This window comes from Cajanus cajan, chromosome 9 (genome assembly GCF_000230855.2).
Source record: "Cajanus cajan strain Asha chromosome 9, NIPB_CcT2T_4, whole genome shotgun sequence".
In the NCBI taxonomy this organism is placed as follows: Eukaryota; Viridiplantae; Streptophyta; class Magnoliopsida; order Fabales; family Fabaceae; genus Cajanus; species Cajanus cajan.
In genome coordinates this window covers 21,727,346-21,750,775 of record NC_138525.1, presented here as the reverse complement: position 1 = coordinate 21,750,775, position 23,430 = coordinate 21,727,346, and the positions used below count along the sequence as shown (strand labels likewise).

The 23,430-nt window shown below is 32.9% G+C and overlaps 2 protein-coding genes across 2 annotated transcripts; one reads left to right on the top strand and one right to left on the bottom strand.

Moving 5' to 3' along the window:
* Positions 1–247: 247 nt before the first annotated feature.
* Positions 248–5,463, bottom strand: LOC109801479 (uncharacterized). The gene is made up of 11 exons (XM_020362558.3): positions 5,032–5,463; positions 4,424–4,844; positions 4,098–4,168; positions 3,658–3,820; positions 2,533–3,126; positions 1,980–2,360; positions 1,799–1,874; positions 1,656–1,719; positions 1,094–1,229; positions 868–981; positions 248–781 (listed from the first exon to the last, which is right to left on the bottom strand). The coding sequence occupies exons 1-11, from the start codon at positions 5,250–5,252 to the stop codon at positions 716–718; spliced, it is 2,307 nt and encodes a 768-aa protein (XP_020218147.1). The 5' UTR covers positions 5,253–5,463; the 3' UTR covers positions 248–715.
* A 2,749-nt stretch (positions 5,464–8,212) lies between these two features.
* On the top strand, positions 8,213–12,679 carry LOC109800320 (PKS-NRPS hybrid synthetase cheA). Its single transcript, XM_083064226.1, has 5 exons — positions 8,213–9,032; positions 9,622–9,706; positions 9,814–10,997; positions 11,308–12,475; positions 12,560–12,679. The coding sequence occupies exons 2-5, from the start codon at positions 9,626–9,628 to the stop codon at positions 12,677–12,679; spliced, it is 2,553 nt and encodes an 850-aa protein (XP_082920352.1). The 5' UTR covers positions 8,213–9,032; positions 9,622–9,625.
* Positions 12,680–23,430: the final 10,751 nt, after the last annotated feature.

Genomic DNA, 23,430 nt, shown 5'->3' with positions numbered 1-23,430 from the left:
TCAGCTTGCAAATAATCTTCCCATTTGGCAAAAGTATTATTCAGCTGTATGAATTTAAACCAAACAACTGAACTAATAATTCATGATTTACGTTCAAAATTAAATATGGAATTTACTCGAACGCCATACATAAGTTCAATAAAAAAAATTATTGGCAACTATAATTAGAAACTAAGTAAATATAATTGTTATGCGTATTCTTTATTGTAACATTCCGTATCAATTATAATACTGTGCAAGTATAATGTAATTGAAATAGTAAAATGTCATTTTATATACAAAGTTAACCTCTTGAATTGGTCGATAAACTACTCACTCGACGAGTCGAGTCGCGACTGCAACTATTAGACACATGGACTTAGCTGACAGCATATTTAAAGGCTTGAAAGGATATAGCCCAATAGCAAATACAAGATCAATACTATAACACCACAAGCAAAGGTTTCAAATGAATAGTGACCATGTTCAATTGGGAAAAGGCATAAGGCATCCTTTTATGCCGTTCTTGAATGTTCAAGGGAAGCTAGCTCAATTCGAATAAAACTAAGGACGAGCATATACAATTCCATTTCGCAACACAGTAAGAGTGGCAACCAAATAAACACGATTTAACATCAAGTGAATGGTGTGCAAGCTTTCTATGGCACTACGAACCCTTTCTTTTCATGGGTAAAAAAGGAGAAACTGTCAGAAAAAGCATTCTGTTGAGTAGGCTCTATTCAATCCAATGGGCTTCCAACATTTCGGCCATGAAACTGTACCGGTCAGCAGCCTCATCTATCTGCGGTTAACAACTATTTTAACTTAAAAACGACACTACAACAATGGGGAAAAGGATAAAAATAAAACTAGTTCCTAATCTATTACCAATTTCTTTGTTGGACGCCCAGCTCCATGCCCAGCCTTGCATTCAATGCGACCAATTATAGGCTTCGTCTGGGGACTTTTATCAAGGCTAGTAACGAGGACATACTGCATCGTCTGAAAAATAATTTGAAATACATGTTAAAAGTGTGCAGTAAATCGTGATTTGATAACTTAAGTAGCTTGTAACAACTTATTTTGCAGTTTGCAAAATAACCCAATAACTAACCGCCAATAGCTTTAATGAATGCAATGGCACAACACGATCGTCATGATCAGCTGTCAACAGCATCGTTGATGGGTACTGGATTGACTGATTAGGATGCTGTTCCCAAGGTCTTCGGACGTTATGCAACGGTGAGTACCTAAAACAATATATTAAAGAAAATCATACTACATCATATCAATACTTTATCCAACCTACATGGAAAAATACAGTTCCAAAGTACAGTGAGAATGAGAATTCTCAACTATAAACCTGGAAGGTGCATAAGCACAAACAACCAAATCCCTCTTTTGTACCTAAATAAAGAGGAATCTAGGAATCTATCCATAGTCCGTGTCTTCCCACTATATTTCAACTAAAAACTTCCTGCCAAATTATCGATCCATTTTAACTGTCCAAAACCTGCTCGTTCCATCATTAGCAGTATTTCCGGCAGCATCATTACTTACGAGCTATTTTATACCATATCATCACAAAAATAAATAAAATACTAGCAGAAATTAAATACTTGCATTTATAAAATATCAAATTCATCCTTAATATTTCATGATAGGTTTAACCATACTTGATTAGCCAATGAAATTCTTCCTCCTTGTCTGAACAACCAAATTCTGATGTCCAAGCATGACCTGAATAACAAAAGTAAATCAATATGTGATACTCTGTAACCAAATAACAATTTAGTAAAGAAAAAAGATCAAGACAAACCTATGGTAAATTTGTGGAACTGTAGCATGTCCATAACACCAACATGAGCCAGTGCACAACCAAAAAGATCAGGTCTCTGTTCAAAAATTTGGGGAATCTGAATTAAAAGGAACATTACAAAGAACCTGACATGAAAAACACCAACAAAAGAACCCCAGGTGCAATCCCAAATGAATCATACCTGATTTATGCAAGCACCAATAAGAAGTCCACCGTTGCTTCCACCCTCGATACATAACTTTCTGGGTTGCGTATAGCCAGCAGATACAAGGTATTCAGCTGCTGAAATGAAGTCATCAAAGCAATTTTGCTTATTTGCAAGGGAGCCAGCTTTATGCCATTCCTCCCCATATTCTCCACCACCACGAATATTTGCTATGCAGTAAACAGCACCTAAATGTCTTGCGAGTATGTTACGACTGATGCTGAAATTTGGTGTGATACTGACGTTAAAACCACCATATCCATATAACAGACACGGGTGTGAACCATCCAAAGCAATATCCTTTTTGGCAACAATGAACATTGGAATCTTGGTACCATCTTTACCGGGCACAAAAACCTGAAATGTTCAAGTTACATTAAAGAATAGAAAAAACAGATAAAACAACATCACAGATTCTAAGAGACAGCAACAGCCATACTCAGAGAGTAATGACATTTGATGGAGACAAACTAATAATGTGAACTGCGAACTTTATAACAGGATAACAACTTATCAGCATTACTTTTACCTGATTGACATGAAACTCAGAGCGATCAAACCCAGAGATGACAATCTCGCGAAATATCTTCAAATCAGGTATTTGTGTTCCCAGGTCGCACTGATATATGATTCCAGGTGTCAAAAAGCTTGTAAAACTAATGAAGGCCACGTTATCTTCACGCCGTGCAGATATTTCACTGACTGTGCCAATGTCAATTGGTAACTGATGCTGCAAGGAACCTGTCTCCAAGTCTCTTACTTGCAGAACATGTTTCACATCACTCAAGTAGCTCACAATGAGCTGGTTACCATTTACAGCACGTGCTGACTGGAGTACATCCTTTTCAGACTCTTGGATAACATCAGTCCAGACATTTGGCTCTTTCAAATCTACTCGGGCTATTTTATACTTTGGAGCATCTTTATTCGTTAAAAATGTAAACACGGTGTCATCATTTGCAATGGCCTCATATAGTCCTTCAAATTTATCAACAAGCTTGACAAATGGGAGGAGGGAATTTTCATTCCTAAAACCTTCCAGTCCGTTTGGTAGTTCAGACAAGTCACAGTAGTAAAGCTTGTTAACTGGATCACACCCTTCTCCAATATAGAGAAGAACATACTGCACAATCAACAAAAAAACAGTCTGAATTTTAGGGAATTTGAAATTATGTATAAAACAATTTGCATGCTTTTTTATAATAATGCCCCTCGACAAAGCAGAATCCAGTTATGCCCAGCCTACTACCTCGTCTGACTTGCAACGCTATGGATTTAAGATAGTTCCTAAAAATTGCAAGAAAGAAAAAGGATCTAAAGTTCATCTCTAATGCTTTAATGAAAATTTTCCAATGGCAGTAGATACTAACGTGAATTACATACAGTGAGTTGCTTAATTAGCCAAAATTTACCACAGTAATATGATACATTTATATATGTGTGTGTTTTATTTGGTGGTTGTGGGGAGGGGGGAGGCGCTATTGCTAAGGCATAAACAGTGAAGAATCATCAATTATATTGATATCATTAAAGCCTCAGAAAGAGCATCAGCAATTCAGCATAACATCGGTAGCAAATTTTTTCATCTTTTGTACACATAAAAAAGAATATATAGATAATATTCCATAATTCCAAAGCAATGACAAAAAGATACCTTGCCGTCCTCAGTAACACTTGCTTCAAACATATATTTAGGATTCTCAAGGTCTCTCCAACACATAATATCTTCCGATTGAGAAGTACCCAAAGAATGATAATAGAGCTCATGATAAAGGTTTGCATTAGTCTCCGTGCCGGCATCTACTACTGCCCCATCCCTACTCGGCAAAGCAAAGTAACGAATTCAACTTCTCACTCAAGCAAGGACATAAACTAATAGCTCTACTAACTAACTCCTACATAATTAATGAAAAACATGTACAAAATGATTACATCAAACCATTTATATAAGCAACAAAAACTAATAACTCTACTAATTAACTCCTATAAAATTATATCTCTAATAAGTAAATACCAGTGATTAAGTACACATAAATAACGCCAAATATCAATTGCAAATCAAACATCAATTTGAAGAGAATAGAGAGGACATACTTAGGTATTGGATAGCGGCTGTAGAAGAAACCTTTGCTATCATGCGTCCAACTAATATTGGAAAACTTGACCTGATACACAACATTAGGCATCATATATACTGTCAACACTGCTTTCCATATGCATTATCAAAGTCTACATTAAATGTAAATTAATATTACTAAAGTAAAACTCGAATTCTGATTAGAGAATATCGCCAACAGATTGACACCAAAACTAAATTATGTCCTATTCCGACTCCAATCCCATTAAGTTAAGACATTGAACATTCATTAATCCATTCATTCGCTGAATCTGATATTGATGCTAATTACTAAGTTACTAACCCAATATAAAGTATCAGTCTCAACAGCGTTGTCGTGAACACGCATCAAGTTTATAGTGACCCAGTCGCTGCCGCTGGAGCTAAGACCATAAGCCAAGAACTTAGCATCTTTGCTCACAGAGAAGGTGTTGAGCGAAACGGTGCCGTCTTCGCTGAGCGCATTGGGATCGAGCAAAACCCGAGGCTGAGCCTCCAAAGCGTCCTGCACGTAGAGCACGCTCTGCGCCTGAAGCCCCGTGTTGTGGAAGTAAAAGTACTTATCGCCGCGTCGGAAAGGAGCGTTGTAACGCGGATTATCAAAGAGCTCCGTCATCTTCTCCGCGAGCTTCCCCCTGCACTCGCACTTCCGCAGCACCGACTCCGTCAACGCCACCTGCTTCTGCACGAACTCCTTCACTTCCTCCGCCTCGGGATCCTCGAGCCTAGCAAAATAGAATTAAATTATTTATTTTATCGTACTTGTCTAATCAGATATTTTATGAAAATTATTAAACAAAACAAATACATTTTAGATGAAATATTGTCCGTTAAGTTAACAAAACCAAACACTCGTAACACGTGACATCGGAGTTAGTCGTTAGTTGTAACTAAAATGAAACGACGGCGTACCAGCGGTAGGGGTCGGGGACGGTGACGCCGTGGTAGTTGTCGACGACGGAGTGGTCTCTGCGAGCGGTGGGATATTGGAGAGGTTGGTGGAGAGCGGAGAGAGAAGGCATTGTGTTGGCGAATGAAGAATGAGATTTGAATAACGTTGTGAGAGTCAAAGGATGGAAGCGAGTGACATTTAAGAGACGAGGATTTAGAATGTGGCGACTATATGACAACATCGTTGCGATATGCCACTTTTATAGGTTGTTTGCCTTTCAAATTCTGCTCCTCGTTGGAGGGAAGGGAATCATGTCGCCATTTTCACCATAAAATACGCCTTCGTGTTCTTCTCCCTCGCCATTCTCCACCCAAAAACAAACCATAATCTTTAGATTCACCTTCTTTTAAGCTGCACCATCCCCTAATCAATTTCCTAAATTTCCTACATAAAACAACAACTATCTACGCTATCACTTAAAATGAAAACACTTCATATATTATTTAAATATTTTTTTATTGCTATTTTTTTTTTATCCATGTACATGCTTGTAACCGATAATTAAAGGCTAAGGGTAATTATATTAAATTAAATATTTGTGGATGTTAAAATTATTTAAAGAAAAAACTAAATTGCTGATATCATCCATCAAGTAAGAAAAAAAAATCTATATCGTAGTGAGATTGGTTCTTCCAACTTCTATTAGATTTTTTTTTCGTTTACAACACTCGAGCTTTGTTGAAGAAAAATTAAACATGCATCTCCTGAATTCCATCTGATTAAATTATTTGAAATAATTTAACATTAATAAATAAATTATTAAATAAATTCACACTAATATTAAATTTTAGTAAGATAAAATTGTAAAACCATTTTAAATTTAATAAAACACAATTGTGGGTTACTTTTTAATTAATAATAATTAATTACGTGTTACTTCAGTCGCAAGTTCACGAAATCCTATGGGCACCATGGAATAGGAATTAGGTACTGGATGTCGCCATTTTGTGTATATCAAGGAAATTAGACACTGACAGGGGACTGCCTGCACCCCACGGTTCCCACTCATTAAATTTCTGCTGACTATAGATTTAGAAACTTTAGATAATAGAATTAATATTTAAAAAATTTATATATAATTTAAAAATATATATATATATATATATTATAATTATTTTCTATAAATTTTATATTTATAATTATGATTAAGAGTAAAAATAAATTAGGTTAAATTAAGTTATACTAAGTTTAAGTGTAACATTTATTAAAAATACATATATAACTTATTTATTTATTATAGATATTTTTTTAAATGTTTAATTAAAATTATAATTCTAAAGACTTGTTTTATAATAATTTAAATATGTTAAATTTTATAAAAATTAAATTAAATTTATTTATGATATAAATATATTTTAATATTTAATATAATATTTTAGATGATAATTTATTTAAAAATATATTTTATAATAAAATTATAAATAAAACATAAATTTTACAATCTTTATTATTATTTTTAATCAACGTATACAATAAATAAAAAATATAAATAGTAAATATATATGTTACAAATTTTATTTTATTAAAAATTAATCTTACAATTTTTATTATTTTGGTTTGTTATCAAGAAATATGTTTCATCATATATAATAATTTAAAAGGTTGAATAAATATTAAATAAATAGATATTTTCTTTAATCTTAAATTATATATATATAATAATTTAAATATATATTTATTTTATTAAAATATAATTTTTATTTTTTAAAATATACTATTTTTTTAATAAAAAAAAGGTATGTATGTTTAGAATGGGGGCAAGTGTCCCCATTATGCATATAGATTGGTTCTGATTACTCCATTTTCATGTTGAAATTTTTTTCCCTCGATTAAATCATGATTCAACTAATAAGTGAAACAAAATTAATAGAAACCAAAATTAATGTTTGACTTGTTAAAAAGACTGTTTACTACTCAGATAACCCAGTATAACATTAGAGAACAAAGAAGGCTAAGTAAAATATATATTAGAAATTAAATAAAAATAAACCCGTGAAGCAATTTTCCTTTTACTCAAGCACATAAAGTTATCAAATAAATAAGATTACGTCAGATAATATGTTGATATGTTATTAGCAAATTTTAGATATACATAAAGAGAGGAATCAGAAAAGAGTTACTCGAAGGAAGTTTAAAAAGGATGACCAAAAAATTATACCAACTCACAAATGAAGTTTCAAACATAAAATAAAATAAAATAAAAAAGTAAATGAGGTTATTGTAAGCTTTTAGTGGTTATTAAAATTGTACACATGTAAAGTTGACATTCAATAACTGATGGGGACTTTTTTTTTTAATTATTTGAATTAGGATATGAATTAGAGGGTAGAAATATTTTACATAAACTTCTATATACCATTTTACCTATTTTTTCATGACTTCTAATTTTAAGGGATGTTTCTATGTATTTTGTTTCTATGTATTATTGTATCAACTCTTTCTCTTTTTTTTTTTCTTTCTAGTGTAATAAATATATGTTTTCTTTTTTCTTTCTTTTATTATCTTTAGTGTTAGTACTTTCTAATATGATTTCGTTGATCAATATTATGTTAATTGATTGATCATTGTAACATTAATTGTGTGTGATTCAAATCCTATTATAATGATTAAAACTTACATTAAAAATTATAATTTGTTGAACATATTTAAGTTAATTTTACTAGTTCAAACATAAAGAATCCACTTAATGTAATTCACTAAAAACAATATCTTTATTTTTAAGAATTTTTACCTATTAATGTTAAAATATTTCTTTATTTTTTATTTGTATACTTATTTCGAGTAATATATGTGTTTCCTTAATTTTTTTATTAAACAAGTTTATTTTAGATAATATGCATATTTTTATTTGTAAAGAATCACTATTTTTTTATGTTAAGTTCTTTTTGTTATCTATTAAATAAATTTATTTCAGGAAATTAAGGAAATATAATGTTCCTAGATTATAATATATATATATATATATATATATATATATATATATATATATATATATTTATGGTAAGTTCTTATATATTTGTTATCACTTTCTTGGCTTGGAGTATTATAATTGTAATTTTCTCATCATAAAATCGGCGGTAACAATTTTGAACACTCCGATTCTCATTACTAGGCCCAATCTAATAATTTTATAATTGTATTATGGTTAGTTGATATTAAAATTTGTATCATAATTTTAAGTCATTATTGTTTCCAAGTAATTGTATGTTTACTATTGTTTATTCGTATTCTATTTCTTAAACACTAGTAAATTTTTAATACATTTATCTTCGGCAAATTAAAATTGTATTTTTTTTTTTTGCTGAAAATTAAAGCGTTTTATACTACATTGATGAAGGGGAAGTCGTCATTGACTTATTGTTTCATTATTCTTGAATTTGGAAGTTCGTGGGTAGGATTAAGAATTGGGCCTAATGGGCTGATGATTTAGCACAGTACAAGCACACGCAGCAACATCTAATAACAGGCTCATGATATATACACCTCCTATTTTTTTTATAAATACACTTTCAATCTCTTTTTTTTTAAATAAAATTTCTAAAATATCCTTCTAACTAAATTTTTATTTTTTAAATTTTTTTTTATTCACCCCCTTCTTTTATCATTCTTCTTCTTCTTTTTCTTTTTCTTTTTCTTATTCTCCTTTTTTATCACTATAGTCATTTTTTGATGATTTTATTCTTTTTCATTTTTCATTCTTGATTTTTCTTCTTTTACAATCAACATAATCATATTTTATCTTTCTATCTTTTAAATTATATTTTTCACTTTCCACTCTATTCTTTCTTAAATCCTAACTTTTCATTCAATCATCATTATCTTTTACACTCAATACAAGGTACAAAATTAATATATTAAATTACATTTCATATTTACAATTTTTTTAAACTTATTTAACATTACTTATGTACAACAGGTTCGATCGCAAACGCCGGTGATGAATGAGGAGATAAAGAAACTGGTAAGTTAAATGTGTCATGCGCTTGTAAAATAAGTTTTTTAGCATTCCAGAATAGTAAAATTATTGTTCATATAATTCCATAAAGAACTTTCTGTAATAGTAACTTTAATATTATGGAAAGTACTTTCCAGAATTATGTAACAAAACATTTCCGGAAAATACTTTCCGGAATAAGAATTTAATATTATGGAAAGTATTTTTCGGAACATTTTTTATAATTCTGGAAAGAACTTTCCATAACAGTAACTTTAGTATTATGGAAAGTACTCTCCGGAATTATGCAACAAAACATTTTCAGAAGCTACAGAATTAAATATTATGGAAAGTATTTTCCGGAATAAAAATTTTATTATTCCGGAAAGTACTTTTCATAACAAAAACTTAACTATTCCAGAAAGTACTTTCCGCAATAAATTCTTCATATTATTCTCCTTTTTCGATCATATCTACAAACTTGCTTATATATTATTTTCTAAAATGCTATATTTTTGTTTTTAGTACAATTGTTATATTTTTTTTATCTCTCATGATAGTTTTATTTATTTAATATTTTATTTTTATTTATATGTGCACATGAAATACATGTTAGGAAAATGTCTGAGGTGAGGAATATATCAACCAATGGAACAACAAATAAGACTATTGACTGTAGTGGTGTATTTAACACTAAAGAGGTAATTGAACAATCAATTATTTTTGTTAAGTTATCAATATATAATAATAATAATAATAATAATAATAATAATAATAATAATAATTGTGTTTCTATTTATATGTTTAGGTTTTTCCATCTCGAGACGCTATGTTGGATTGGGCACGACATGTTGCAAAAGAAAGTGAATTTGTCCTTATTATTTTTAGGTCAGATACAAATACAGGACGTGATAAAAGGAAGACATTTGTAATTTTGAGTTGTGAAAGAAGTGGAAAATTTAGAAGATCAAACAAAAATGCATTATCTAATAGGGTGACTAGTACCAAAAAATGTGAGTGCCCTTTCAAACTAAGGGGAACAACTTCAAAAAAGGCTGGAGGATGGACCCTTAAGATAATGTGTGGTTATCATAACCATGATTTAGCGGAAACATTAGTGGGTCATTCATATGCTGGTCGATTGAGTGCTGAAGAGAAGTCTTTAGTTGGTGAAATGACAAAGAACATGGTAAAGCCAAGAAACATACTACTTACATTGAAAGATCGTAATGTGCATAATGTTAGTACTATTAGACACATTTACAATTATCGACAAGCTTATCGATCCTCTTTGAAAGGTTCTAGAACAGAAATGCAACATCTGTTGAAATTATTAGAACGTGATAAATATGTGTATTGGTATAGAAAGGTGGATAATTTTGATGTTATCAAAGATATATTTTGGTCACATCCAGACTCCATTAAACTTTTTGGTACTTTTCATACTATTTTACTCATAGATAGTACTTATAAAACCAACAGATATGGGTTATCATTACTTGAGATTGTTGGTGTCACTTCAACAAAGTTAACATTCTCTATGGCATTTGCTTATGTGATGTCTGAGCGAGTTGATAACTTCACTTGGGCACTACAAAAGTTAAAAGGATTGATTACTAATGACAATGATACACCACAAGTGATTGTAACAGATAGAGACCTTGGTATGATGAAGGCCTTACAAATGATATTTCCTAGTTCTACTAATTTGTTATGTCGTTTTCACATCAACAAGAATGTGAAGGCTAAATGCAAGATGGTAGTTTATCCAAAGGAGAAATGGGACTTAGTAATGGATGCATGGGATGATGTTATGAATTCTTCTAATGAGGATCAATATGTGCAACATTTGACATTATTTGAGAAGGTTTGCTCAAATTTTCCTATTTTCAATGATTATGTGCGAGATTCATGGTTGATTCCGCACAAGGAAAATTTTGTCACTGCATGGACAAATAAGGTGATGCATTTGGGTAACACAACAACCAATAGGTAAGCTTAAATTTATATTTTTATAACTTATCATCAAAATATATTATAACTATTAGTATGATAATTAATAATTTAAATACAATTATTATTATGCTAATAATTCTTTTTGTTATTATTATTATTATTATTATAAATATTACTCTATTTAAATAATTTATCATGAAAATATATTATAATTATTATGCTATTTTTTGTTATTATAATAATTATGTCAAAAATATTATGTTAATTATTATTATTATCATGCTAATTATTTATATAATAATGATTATTATAATTATTATCTTAGTTATTATGTGTTACTTAATAGGGTTGAGGCTGCACATTGGAGGTTGAAGATGTTTCTTCAACATAGTAGAGGGAATATGTGTAATTGTTGGGATGCTATGAATAACATGATTACACTACAACACACAGAGATTAAGTCATCATTCGAGAAAAGTATAAATGTAGTGGAACATAGACACAATAATTCATTTTACATTAAGTTGCGTGGATTTGTATCGAGGAATGCATTAAGGCATATAGCTTACCAATATGATCGGGTTAAGACCATTGGTATTGATAGTTCTATATGTGGTTGCACAATTCGAACTACACATGGTTTACCGTGCGCATGTGAGCTTGCTAGATACAGTACAATGTGTCAACCAATTCCCTTAGATACAATTCATAGTCATTGGAGGAGGTTAAATTTTGGTGACCAAGGGAAAAACCATGAAGGTAACGTGTTATCACTGCAACCTTATATAGATGCTTTGCTAAAGCGATTTATGGAAGTTGATAATGTTGGAAAAGTAACTATACTTGAAAAATTGCGTGAGCTAGCATTTCCTGATACAACTTCATTGTATCCACCTCCTGAAAAGGTAAAAACAAAGGGTGCACCAAAGGGTTCAGGGTCAAAGAGAGATAGATCAACTAAGCGTGATCCTTCTTATTGGGAGCATGTTGATGCAGTAGTTTCTATCCATGATAGCACATCAACTCACCCTTCATCTTATAAATCAACCCATGATTCTAAACGTAGGAAAGTTTTACCATTTATGGACTTTTTTCCGATTGAGCTTCATCCATTTATTGAAGATATTATTGATGTTAAAGCGGATGGAAATTGTGGTTATCGTGCAGTTGCAGCACAACTTTGTATGGGTGAGGAATCATGGTCTCTAGTTCGTCAAGATTTAATTAAAGAGCTTCAACAGTGGAAGGATGATTACGTCGAACTCTTTGGTAGTGTTAGCCGAGTGGATGTAATGAGACAATCTTTGTATGTTGATACACATGCATCTGTTGATAAGTGGATGACCTTACCAGATATGGGTTATGTAATTGCCTCAAGATATAAAGTGGTTCTCGTCACTTTATCCTCACAACAAAGTATGACATTTTTTCCTCTTAGAGGATCTCCTCCATTATCCAAGTCAAGTCACCGACTTATTACTATTGGGTTTGTAAGTAATTGTCATTTCGTGCAGGTATGATATGATGCATATTATTTTAAATTAAAATTTTAATCTAATTATAAGTTATTAACTTTTTTAATTTAAATTAATTTACAGGTTATTTTGAAGGCCGAAGCTGCATTACCTCCCATTGCTTTGCAATGGTCCAGATATTGCAAAGTTGAATCTCGTTTTTGGCAAACTCCATATATTAGTCGTATGCAACAGTTTATGTGACACCCTTCTACCCCATAATAAATAAGTAACAACAATAAGAATAATTCAATAAATATAACATTAAGAAGAGTCCACATATTTTAATAAAAACTCATAGGTTCACAAGTCTTGAAATAAATAGAAATAATAATAATAATAATAATAAAGTTTTACTCTTAAAAGAAAATTATCAAGGTCTCTAAAGAAAAATGAAAGGAATCCAGAATTTACAAATATAAGGTGAATATAAAACTCTTAAAAATAAGTCTCCTCAAACGACAAATAACAATTCATAACTAAAGCATCCTAAATTCATGCCCCAATGTCACATCCTATCAGAGCAGAACCCTTTCCCTTTAGAACTCAACACTATGAGTGCCTTCATCTTCACCTAAAAGAAAACCACATAAAAACAGGACGGTGAGAGATAAATAACATCATATATGAACATAGAGCTACCCAATTCCCACCCCACACCGTACACCAAAATATCATCATTAAATATAAACAACAAATACATCTCATATAATTACCAAACATCATTTTTTTTTCAATCATACAAGCTTTCATACACATGCTCACTATATGCTCATACACATCTCCTCTCCTAAGAGTCTCAACTTGGCACTCCGCACAACGGGCGTACCTCGTCAATTCCCTTAGTTGTTGCCAATGCGGGCATACCGTTCTCACACCCTCCCAGGGCCGGTATGTTGCACGGTTAAACACCCAGCGGCCCGTGCAAAGGCAATCCACCCACCGTTAAACCCTCTGTGGCCAGTGAGCTGCGCAGTTAAACACCCAACGACCCACGCATGGAATGTCTCCCGTCATGGTCCCCCCTGTCTCAACCCCTCTCTGGGCCCAGGGTCCAATGCAATATAGCCACGTCTGGCTTCTCAAGCACCACATGCAACTCATAAGTCTCATGCAACTCATGCATCCCGCGTAACTCATAATTAATGCATCTCCATTATATAACATCATCACATGTTAATAACAATCCATGCAATATCATCCTCACATGCTAGGTACCTATCATTAAGTTATCAACATCATAAACCACAAATTTCACATAATTCTTCACACACATCACAATATCTATGACATTCAGTTAATAAATTAACCATAACTCGAGATATACATATCCTTTCTAAGTGATCCCAACTCCATTAGAATCCTAACATCAATATCTACAACGTTCATGAAGAACACAAATCCTAATAAAGTCGTTTAGGTTACCATTCAGGGCTCACAAAAATTGATGTTGTAGTTCGCACACAAATTGGAAGGCTCAAATTGCAACTCACATAACTTGATCAAATATTAATAGTTTTACACGATTCTTGTGTCTAAATGGTAGCCCCAGATGTCTATTTTCTAACAAAACAAACGGCACTCGATTTGGATAACTACACAGAAAGATATCGCAAAATTACAAACGTATGTCGGGGTCCCGATGCCCGACGCCCAAAACTGGCACTGAGCGCCCAAATCTCTGCCCAGACTCCCCTCTGTGAAATTAAACCTGCGTTTTACGAGTTTCAACAAGGTTTTTACCAATTTTCACTACTTCTACACCCCGTTGGTTCAGTTTAACTCCATTTATATTCTTCATACGTTCCAAATCAATCCATACACATCTCAAGCCTCAAAAATTGGTTTTCATTGGTTTTACAAAAAAAAATCTAAACTCTTTTTAACACATAAAATTCAAGTCATCAAATTTAAGGATAAAGAATTAACAAGAAAGCCCCAATGGAATTCAAAGACAATTCAAGAAATAAGTTCTTCCAAATGAATTAAGAATTTAGAACATCGATTGCACAGATAATCGTTCAGAATTTTAAATAGAGTTCCTAGAGGGACTTAGGGATTGCCCTCACTACCCGAACACCCCTATATTCACATATGAAGAAACCCATCTCCCCCGTACCTGGATGAGCAGAAGATGAATGATCTTGGTGTGATCTAAGATCGTTCCTGAGTACTCTTCCGTAGAGCTCTTTGTTTCTCCTCTTTTTTTCCCTAACCCTTCAGAACGCAAATGAGGCAGATAGGGTTAACACCACCTGACTCCTTTCTTAAAATTAATCCATTGGACTGGGTCAACCCAACCCATTTTCCTTCTCTTCTAACCCACTTCTAATTTTCCTCAAAATAATTAAATAAAATAAATACATGTATATTATAAAATATTTTTTCTCTATAATAATAATATATTTCTGACCCTAAATATAATAATATAATTTCAATAACAAAATATCATGTAAAATCAACCTTCTCTTAAAACATATAAATATTTATTTAAAAATGCTAATAAAAATACTTATTTAATACGTACAAAATAATTGTCCAAAATAATAATTATTTAAAACGTACAAAATAATATTTCTCTATAATTATTAAAATAATTATGACCAAATACCATCTAATAATAATAATAATATAATAATAATAACCTTTTTGAAAATTAGGGTGTTACAGTTTACATCATTATTTACTAAAAAAGTAGATTATGTAGACATTACTAAGGATTGAACGACCATATGTTATAATTTCGAATAAGATTGACCTACTAGAGGTATGTGGTGCCCGAGCTTCTATGTGAGTTAAGTATTATTCCTTCTCTTCTTGGGATTAATTTATAGGGGATTGATTCCTTATCTTTTTGGGATTATCCTTTATGCTGGCATAGATCTTGCTGCGTATGAAACCTTGAAAGATATGTCCAAGACGTATATTCTTAGTAAGATGATTGTTATATTCCCACTCATGAACAACACACTCTGAGATTCTAAGTGCGGGTCAGGCCAATCGATTTGTGTATTTATACTGACCTTCTTTTACTTATGAGCAGATAATATGAATCCGTATATGGAGTTTATATTAAAATATTTTTAACTATACTCATTAAATTTGTGGAAATTGAACTTTTTTTAATATACCAGTCCCCATTATATCTCTTTCTCGTCAATTAGTTATTAAGTTATTTTCAAAGGCATGTGTGCCTGCCATTTTATTTCTAAGTGAGTTTATTTATGATGGTATTATTGGATAGAATCCTGGCAAACTAGGTTCTATAATGCATGTTTTTCTACTTAATCATTGTCAATTATCCCTCTTCTGGGAAACAATTTGAAAGACTCTAATTTTGTGTTTTTAAGTATTCTGTTTAGTTTTTCAATTATATTGCAATCCAGCAACATCACTGGACTACTCCATAAGGCCATGTAGATCAATTACAATGACATTAATTAGCAAATGAATATGTATCATAAATCAATCAGATTTCTTACTAATTTATTGTTAAAATTGGCAATGATAAACCTAGATTTGCGATATCCTGCCCGAAAGTTTGTTTTCTTTTTTATTAATATTTTCCCAGCTACCAGTGGTGACACCATTTTGTAGAAAGAAAGTGAGTATAACACACGCAGGCGTAGGACTATAGTAATAAAGAGGGAAAAAAAAGATAAAAGTTCTGCATAAGTATAGAGTAATTAAAACTTTTTTTATATGACAAAAAAACATACACGCAGGCATGACTATATTCTTCACCGCACTCACAAAATAGTAAATGACTAATATCCAAGTCTAAATTAATTTCTGTAGAAAAAAAATCAAAAAAATATTGCAGATAAACTCACAAAATAGTAAATGACTAATATCCAAGTCTAAATACAAACAATATGACTAATATGATTTGTTTCACTAATATGAATTGTTTCACTAATATGAATTGTTTCTTTGTTAGCATTATCTAAAGTAGATATCTCAAAAAGAAAAAAAGTCTCTTACAGTACTAAAAGACCAAAATATGTTAACATAAAGAAAAGAGACCAAAGTAAAATTTCACTATTATATGGTAAAATCAACACTTTCTCCCCTTTTGATGTGTGAATTTTTCCCCACTCCCAACACGTGCCATGATCAATGCCTGTCTAGTTATATCCCAAATTTCAGTACCTTCGATTGCCAATCTTCTATCAAATATCATTTGCAAAATATCATAAATCTTCTTACAACTCTTGCACGTCTCCAACACATAACAATAAATTTAGAATTATCTGATGCATTTTGAAATGCAAATATACAAAGTTATTTAAATGAATGACATAATCTTACCCCTACAAAATGAGGGCCACTAATACTTGGATGATGAGAAATTGTAGCAGGTTGCATTTGAGGCACCTTAGAAGTCTCTCTCTCCTGTGGTGGAATGATCAATGGGTGAGAAATCCGAGAGAACCATTGCATATATCCATCTTCATAATCTATTGAATGCTCTAGTTGATGGCCTGTAGCAGCAACATCCACCACATAATTTGCATAGTGCAACCATCTATCATCAATCTCCTCAAGAGAAATCACCACACTAGTAACATGTTGAGGTGATCTTGGGATGTGTTGAACATGTCCATATTGACGTAATACCCGCTCAGGCAAGTGTGCTTGCTTGTAGGTACTCCACCTAAGCCACCCTGAATATAGTGTTATATCTTCAAATGGTCGATAATCTCTATGATGACTATAAGGCATCCAACAAACTTCATTAATGATGATTGCATCCAGTTCCTTCCTATATGGAAGCACGTGGCCTATACTCTTGCTATGTGACCAACGACTAGCACAAGGATTTTGCTCCAAGTATTCCATGGACAACTGACGGGAACCAATCCGAGGAAAGTGCTCAAATATCCATGCCTGTTTCAAAATTAATAACCCAAAGTAAATTAAATAAAGTCAAAAGCAATACAAAATTTTTACATTAAGCATAAAATAGTAAGAAAAGTTTTCACCGCTAAAAGGGTCATGTAGCCACCTATTTGCTTAGTGCTATGGAGACAAGCATCACCCAAGTACTCATACAAGAATGTCAAGGTAGCTGCACCCCATGCATAATCACTGCAAGCTGAAAGGTCACGAAATAGGTCCAACATCCACATATGCTGCGCTCTTGTTAGCAAAAATCGTGCAACCAACCAAGAATAAAAGAAAAGCCCTTGTAGCAAATTCCCAACGCTTCTCTTGGCACCTCGCATCATAAACATCTCTCAACCAACTCATGCGAACATGAGCACCTCTTGTAGCCCTTATCTCAAGGATTGCATCCTTGTGTGAGACTCCTAACAAATCCTCTAAGTATACACATGCAATGTCATGGTCCATGACCGGCTGACTAAAAAGTGCACCTCTAATTGGTAGGTGCAATAAGCATGACACATCATCAAGAGTGATGGTCATCTCTCCTATTGGCAAGTGGAATGAGCTTGTCTTTGGATGTCATCGCTCAACAAATGCAGACACAAGACCTTTATCCACCATCTGGTAGTTGCAAAGTAGAAGTTATGCCAAGCCAGACTTATCTACCAATTTTTGTATTTGGTTGTGCTTGATGACAAAACTTTTTACTTTTCTTCCATGATTGACAATCTTAAGCTCACCACGATCCTAATGTTTTATGATCTTGTCATTATAAAAGTTTATTAAACATCAAATTTAAAAAATCCAACAACATTAATTACCTCGCCACTCCATAAGCGGCTTGCAACATGGTCTAAAAAATTCCTAAGGACCGACAAATCCTCAGGGCCTCCTAGAAACGACCTCGGTGCTTGAGGGTTTACAACACCATCTAACATGACCTCTTGAGGCTCCTCGTGATCATCGACTATAGGTACTTGAGCATTCACATGTTGCTTATCTTTTGTTAGTCGTTGACGCTTTCGTGCAACGCTACCACCTCTTGTCCGTGCCATAACTTCACATAACGATAGATGATCGGTCAATTTAAAAAATACAAAGACAATTGATCAATCAATTTCAAACACACAAACCCTATAAAGAATCCTAAAAAGAAATGTAAACATGAGATACAATGTTAACAAAATAGAGAAACAATGAGCGATAATAAATTGCAAACAATAAGAACAAAAGAATATAGAAGAAGGTGGAGATAGTGAGGAGAATTACTTGGAGGAAAAATGCATATGACCTTACACCTTTTCCTTTGACACTAAACTGTGAGCTTACAGTTTATAACAAAATAAAAAAGGAAGAAGATATTACAAAAACTAAAAAGGCTAGAAGAGGAGGTAGACAGGTCGGATAAGAAAGTGATGAAGAAGAAAAGAAGAAAGGGGTAGAAAAGAAAGAAGATGGGGGGTGCGGGAAAGAAAAAAAGAAGAAGAGGGGTATGGGGAAGAGAAAGAACAGGGGGTGCGAGGTGCGGGAAAAAAGAAGAAGAAGAGGAGTGCCAGAAAGAGAAAGAAGAGGGGTGCACAATGTCAGCAGGTGGTCTTGTAAGAGAAAGACTATTACTTGTTCTATGGAAATAAACACTAGTACAAAAATGACTTTTAAAATCGGGGTTTTAAAATCAGTCATAAGGTAGCCATTTTAAAAGTGACGCGGCGGCCTGTACTGCAACAGAACGACCCTAGAAAGGCCCGTGCTGCTTGCAGTACGGCCCGTACTGCAAGCAGAACGGACTGTACTGCTTGCAGAACGAGCTGTTCTGCAAGTAGAACGGGCCGCACTGCAAGTAGAACGGGCCGCACTGCAAGCAGAACAGGCCGTTCTGCTTGCAGAACAGGCCGTTCTGGTGTCGTTTCAGACTAAACCTTATGTACGCATGTGATGTCCTGGTATTGAGAAAGAAATCGGCCAGGAATGGATCGTATACTTCAAATTCCGAGTCAACAACCCTAACTCGAGCACTTATATAAAAGAAAATCTTTGTAAAGAAGCTTTAGTATAAAGGATACTTACCAGAGTCAAGTCCTTTACCGGCAAAGAGCCTTTCTTATGTTGGTTATAGTAGGGCTAGTCCTTTTTTTCTATTCAGAATGACTGTAAAAGTATATTCATATTACCCTTGAAAGTTGCTTGATGACATTGAGCAAAAAGAAGCTTTGGAAAGAAAAGGGGTGTGGGGTGTGGGGTGCGGGGAAGAGAGGTGTAAATTTAGGAAATTTTTTTTTAAAAGGGTAATTTAGAGATTTTATATATTTTTTTTAAAAAAAGGGGGGTGTGGTTATACGAGAATGGAGGTGTGTTTATCATCTGCCCTAATAACATTAGGGTAAAAAAAAAAAAAGGACCCCAATAACTAGCTAAACAACTAGTTTGAACTTTTTTTTTGACAGTAACTAGTTTGGACTTTAGACAACTAATAATTGGCCAATCAGAGAGCCAGTCTAACCGACTTGGAAATAACAAAAGTCAAGTAAAAGTTAGTTTTAAAAAATTAATAATTTAAACACATGTTCAACCAATTAAATTAGATCCTTTAGTATTTAGCAATAAAAAATAGTTTGATGTATTTTAAAAGGTTATGTTTTATTTAAATATTTTAATAAAAAAATTCGTATAATTTTTTTTACAAGAGCTAACAAAAGAATAAAAAAAAATAAAGAAAAGGAAAACGAACTACTACCTTATAAACGACATTTCTTAAAAATAAATAAATAAATGAACCGTATATGGAATTTGACATCCACATCTAGTTTTTTTTTTATCAACTTTTATACCGTAAATATAGGTTCTCATGCAATGTTTTTCTCATAATATGTATTTTAAAAAATTCTTTCAAGTCATGTGACTTAATTTTTTTATTTAAAATTAGTATTTTTAGCATGTGTATTTTGTAGGTTAATTTTTTTTAATCATAAAAATAGTAGATAGGTGATGGTATCCCCATAATTGGGTAAGGGGCTAATGATATGCTAGATATCCTTAGAACAAGTATCACTATTCATTTAGTGATCAGTCGAAGTTTAATAATGTCTAATTTGACCTAGGATTTCACTTGTTAAAGTCAAGACCGACAAAGGTCCACCAAAGAAATTCCACCTCTAGCACCAAAGATTTCCTTGAGTGGGTATGTCAACAAAAGTAGAATTTTATGGTTGTGTGAGATGTCGCACTCAGGTCATGGGGAACATAAGCTTGAACCCGATCCCATACTTATAACACTATGCATTTTATTAATAATTGGTGTTTTTGTTAATTGTTTATGTTGTGCTTAGTTGATTAGTTGTTGTAGACCTCTAAGAATTGAGGAATCCTAATAATAAGTTATGTCGTTGAGAGAACTACTCTAAGTAAAGGTCATGTTTAACTTGTTAAAGAAAGGTATATAAGGCCTTTTTCTTTAGAAATGGACTTCACAAGTTCATTTTTTTAGATAGTTTAGAGATAAGTTAAAGAGAGGAATTTTAAATCATAAATTTCTTCTTTCTTTTCCTAGCCTTTTTGAGAGTGTGGATGATTATGGTTGAGTAGCGAAGTAGTGATTCAAGGCCTGTAGAGCTGAGAATTTGAGTTTATGGTGTCGTGGTGCGGAGTTTCTCGAAGGATCTCTTTCTTCCCTTCAACTTCTTTTCTAGTTGATCTAGAGGTAAGAAAACTTACTAATCATAGATTGTTGGATTGTTGTTGTTGTTGCTATTGTCTCTCTGCTTAGAATTATAATTGTAATGTTGAATGGAGTTATGATTGAAGATTGAATTGGTTGAGTTTTTGGTTGCTTGGTTCATATGAGAAGAAATGATTGATCTATGAATTTGGTTGGTTGCATGTTGATTTTGATGACGAAACTAAGTTATTTGTAGTGTATATATGTATTGTTTCACATTGCATGTTGGAAATCTTTTAAGTTTTAAGTGGATGGAAAAAATTTGTGATTTTTTCAAGTGAAGAATTCACCATCGCGTTGGGCATAGCTTCAAGACAACATGTGTGATGCATGTTAAAGGCTTTCTGCCTCACTAACGTCAAGCATGAGATTGGTAATGTTGGACATGAGTTAGAGGAGAGCTCTCTGACTTAGTGATGTTGGGTGTGAGTTGAATGGTGTTGAATGTAGATGCCCTAGGAGCTTTCTTAATTGGTGACATTGGACCCTAGTTGAATGGCACCAAGCGTGAGTTGAATGGTGCCAAGCATGATTAAGACAAAATCTCTCTACCTAAACAACATCAAACACTAGTTTAGTAATGCTAGGCATGAGTCAGGTAAAGGATCTTTGCTTAAATGAGGTCGAGGGTGCAATTAGCCATGCTAGGTGCGACTGTCACAAGGCTCTCTGCCTCATTCATGTTAGGCGCAAGTTGAGTGGCATTGAGCATGGACTCTAACTCTCTACCTCAATTATGTTGGGTGTGAGAAGGATGGCATCGGGCACGAAATGTTAAGTGAAATGTGTTATTGTTTAGCTAAGTGTTAAATATGATGAGCATAAGTGGGAATGTTTATATGTTGCATGTTGTAGTATGATTGTAATTCTTTATACATTGATATAGGATGATGTACATTGATGATTTAACTGTTGAAAGTTATAAGTTGTTAAATGTTGAAATATAGAAATGTTGTATGTTGTGTAGTGTTGGAAATAATTATGTTTAAAATGCTTAAGGCATGGTATTTAGTTGTGTTGATTGAATTAGGACTAAAGGAAAGTTTTTTTTTTTTTAAAGTTGCATATCTCATTGTGAGGATATAGTGTTGTGTTGCTCTACAAGTCTAATTGTTGAAAAACCCTTGAGAAATTACCTCTTGAAATGAATTGTTGAGTCTTATCTAAGACCTTATTTGATGCAGTATGGGGACAAGGTCGAGCCATATTATCTATAAGTGACCACAATATAAGGTTCAAGTCCAGTTATACTGATTATAAAATGACCAAATGTTGATCCATGTAGAGGTCAATTCGAGCATTACATGTGCAAAGCAACCAAAACCAACAACGAAATTACAGAGATGAGAAGAGAATGAGAATGTTACCTTACTATAGTAGTGTTGCAAAGAAAATGAGACGCTTCAGACTTTAGATGACAGCACGAGAGAAAGGAATGGAGGGAAAGATCAAAGAAGGGTTGGAACACGTATAGTCTTTGATAGGAATGGAGGGAAAGATGAAAATGAGAAGCTGTATAGTGACATTTTTAAAATCGGTTATAGAAGAACCGATTACAAAATCGGTTCTTAAATGACCGATTTTAAAAGTAGCGGACAGACCTTTTAAAATCGGTTAAAACGTAGCCGATTTTAAAACTCGTGTCATTATTTACAAAATTGCCACTGCGTCATTTTTAAAATCGGCTACGTTTTAACCGATTTTAAAACCCCGATTTTAAAACTGATTTTTGTACTAGTGTAAGTACGGATTACTTATTTTCCAATCACATTCTTATAGATTAGGGGGTTGGTTTTTCCAAAAAGTTGAGAATGACGTCTTGTTGTTAGCTAAGTAGGTGAGTGATCTTTTGGAAGAAAGGGCTCAATGTTTCATATTGTTTGCTACTCTAGGTGTTAAGATTGAAAAATTGATTAATATGATTGAAGTGGTTAGAGACTTCTCAAAGGTATTTTTCGAATGAAGTGTCAAGGTTACCTCTTATTAAGGAAGTGAAGTTTAGTATTGACTTGGTTCCAAGTATAAAACCGGTGTCAATAGCTCCCTATAGGATGGTATTAGTTGAGTTGGTTGATTTGCATAAACAAGTTGAAAATCTCTTGGAAAAATAGATGGTTAGGTTGAGTGTGCATGGAGTGTTCTTGTATTGTTGGTGAAGAAGGACGGTGGAGCTCAACTATGTGTAGATTACAAGAAGTTGAACAAGTTGACTATTAAGAACAAATATTCACTCTCTAAGATAGATGACTTGATAAATCAAATGAAGGGAGCACTAGTATTTTCCAAGATAGACTTGAGGTTTGCATATTGCTAGATAAGGGTGACTTAAGGCTCACTAAAATTATATCAC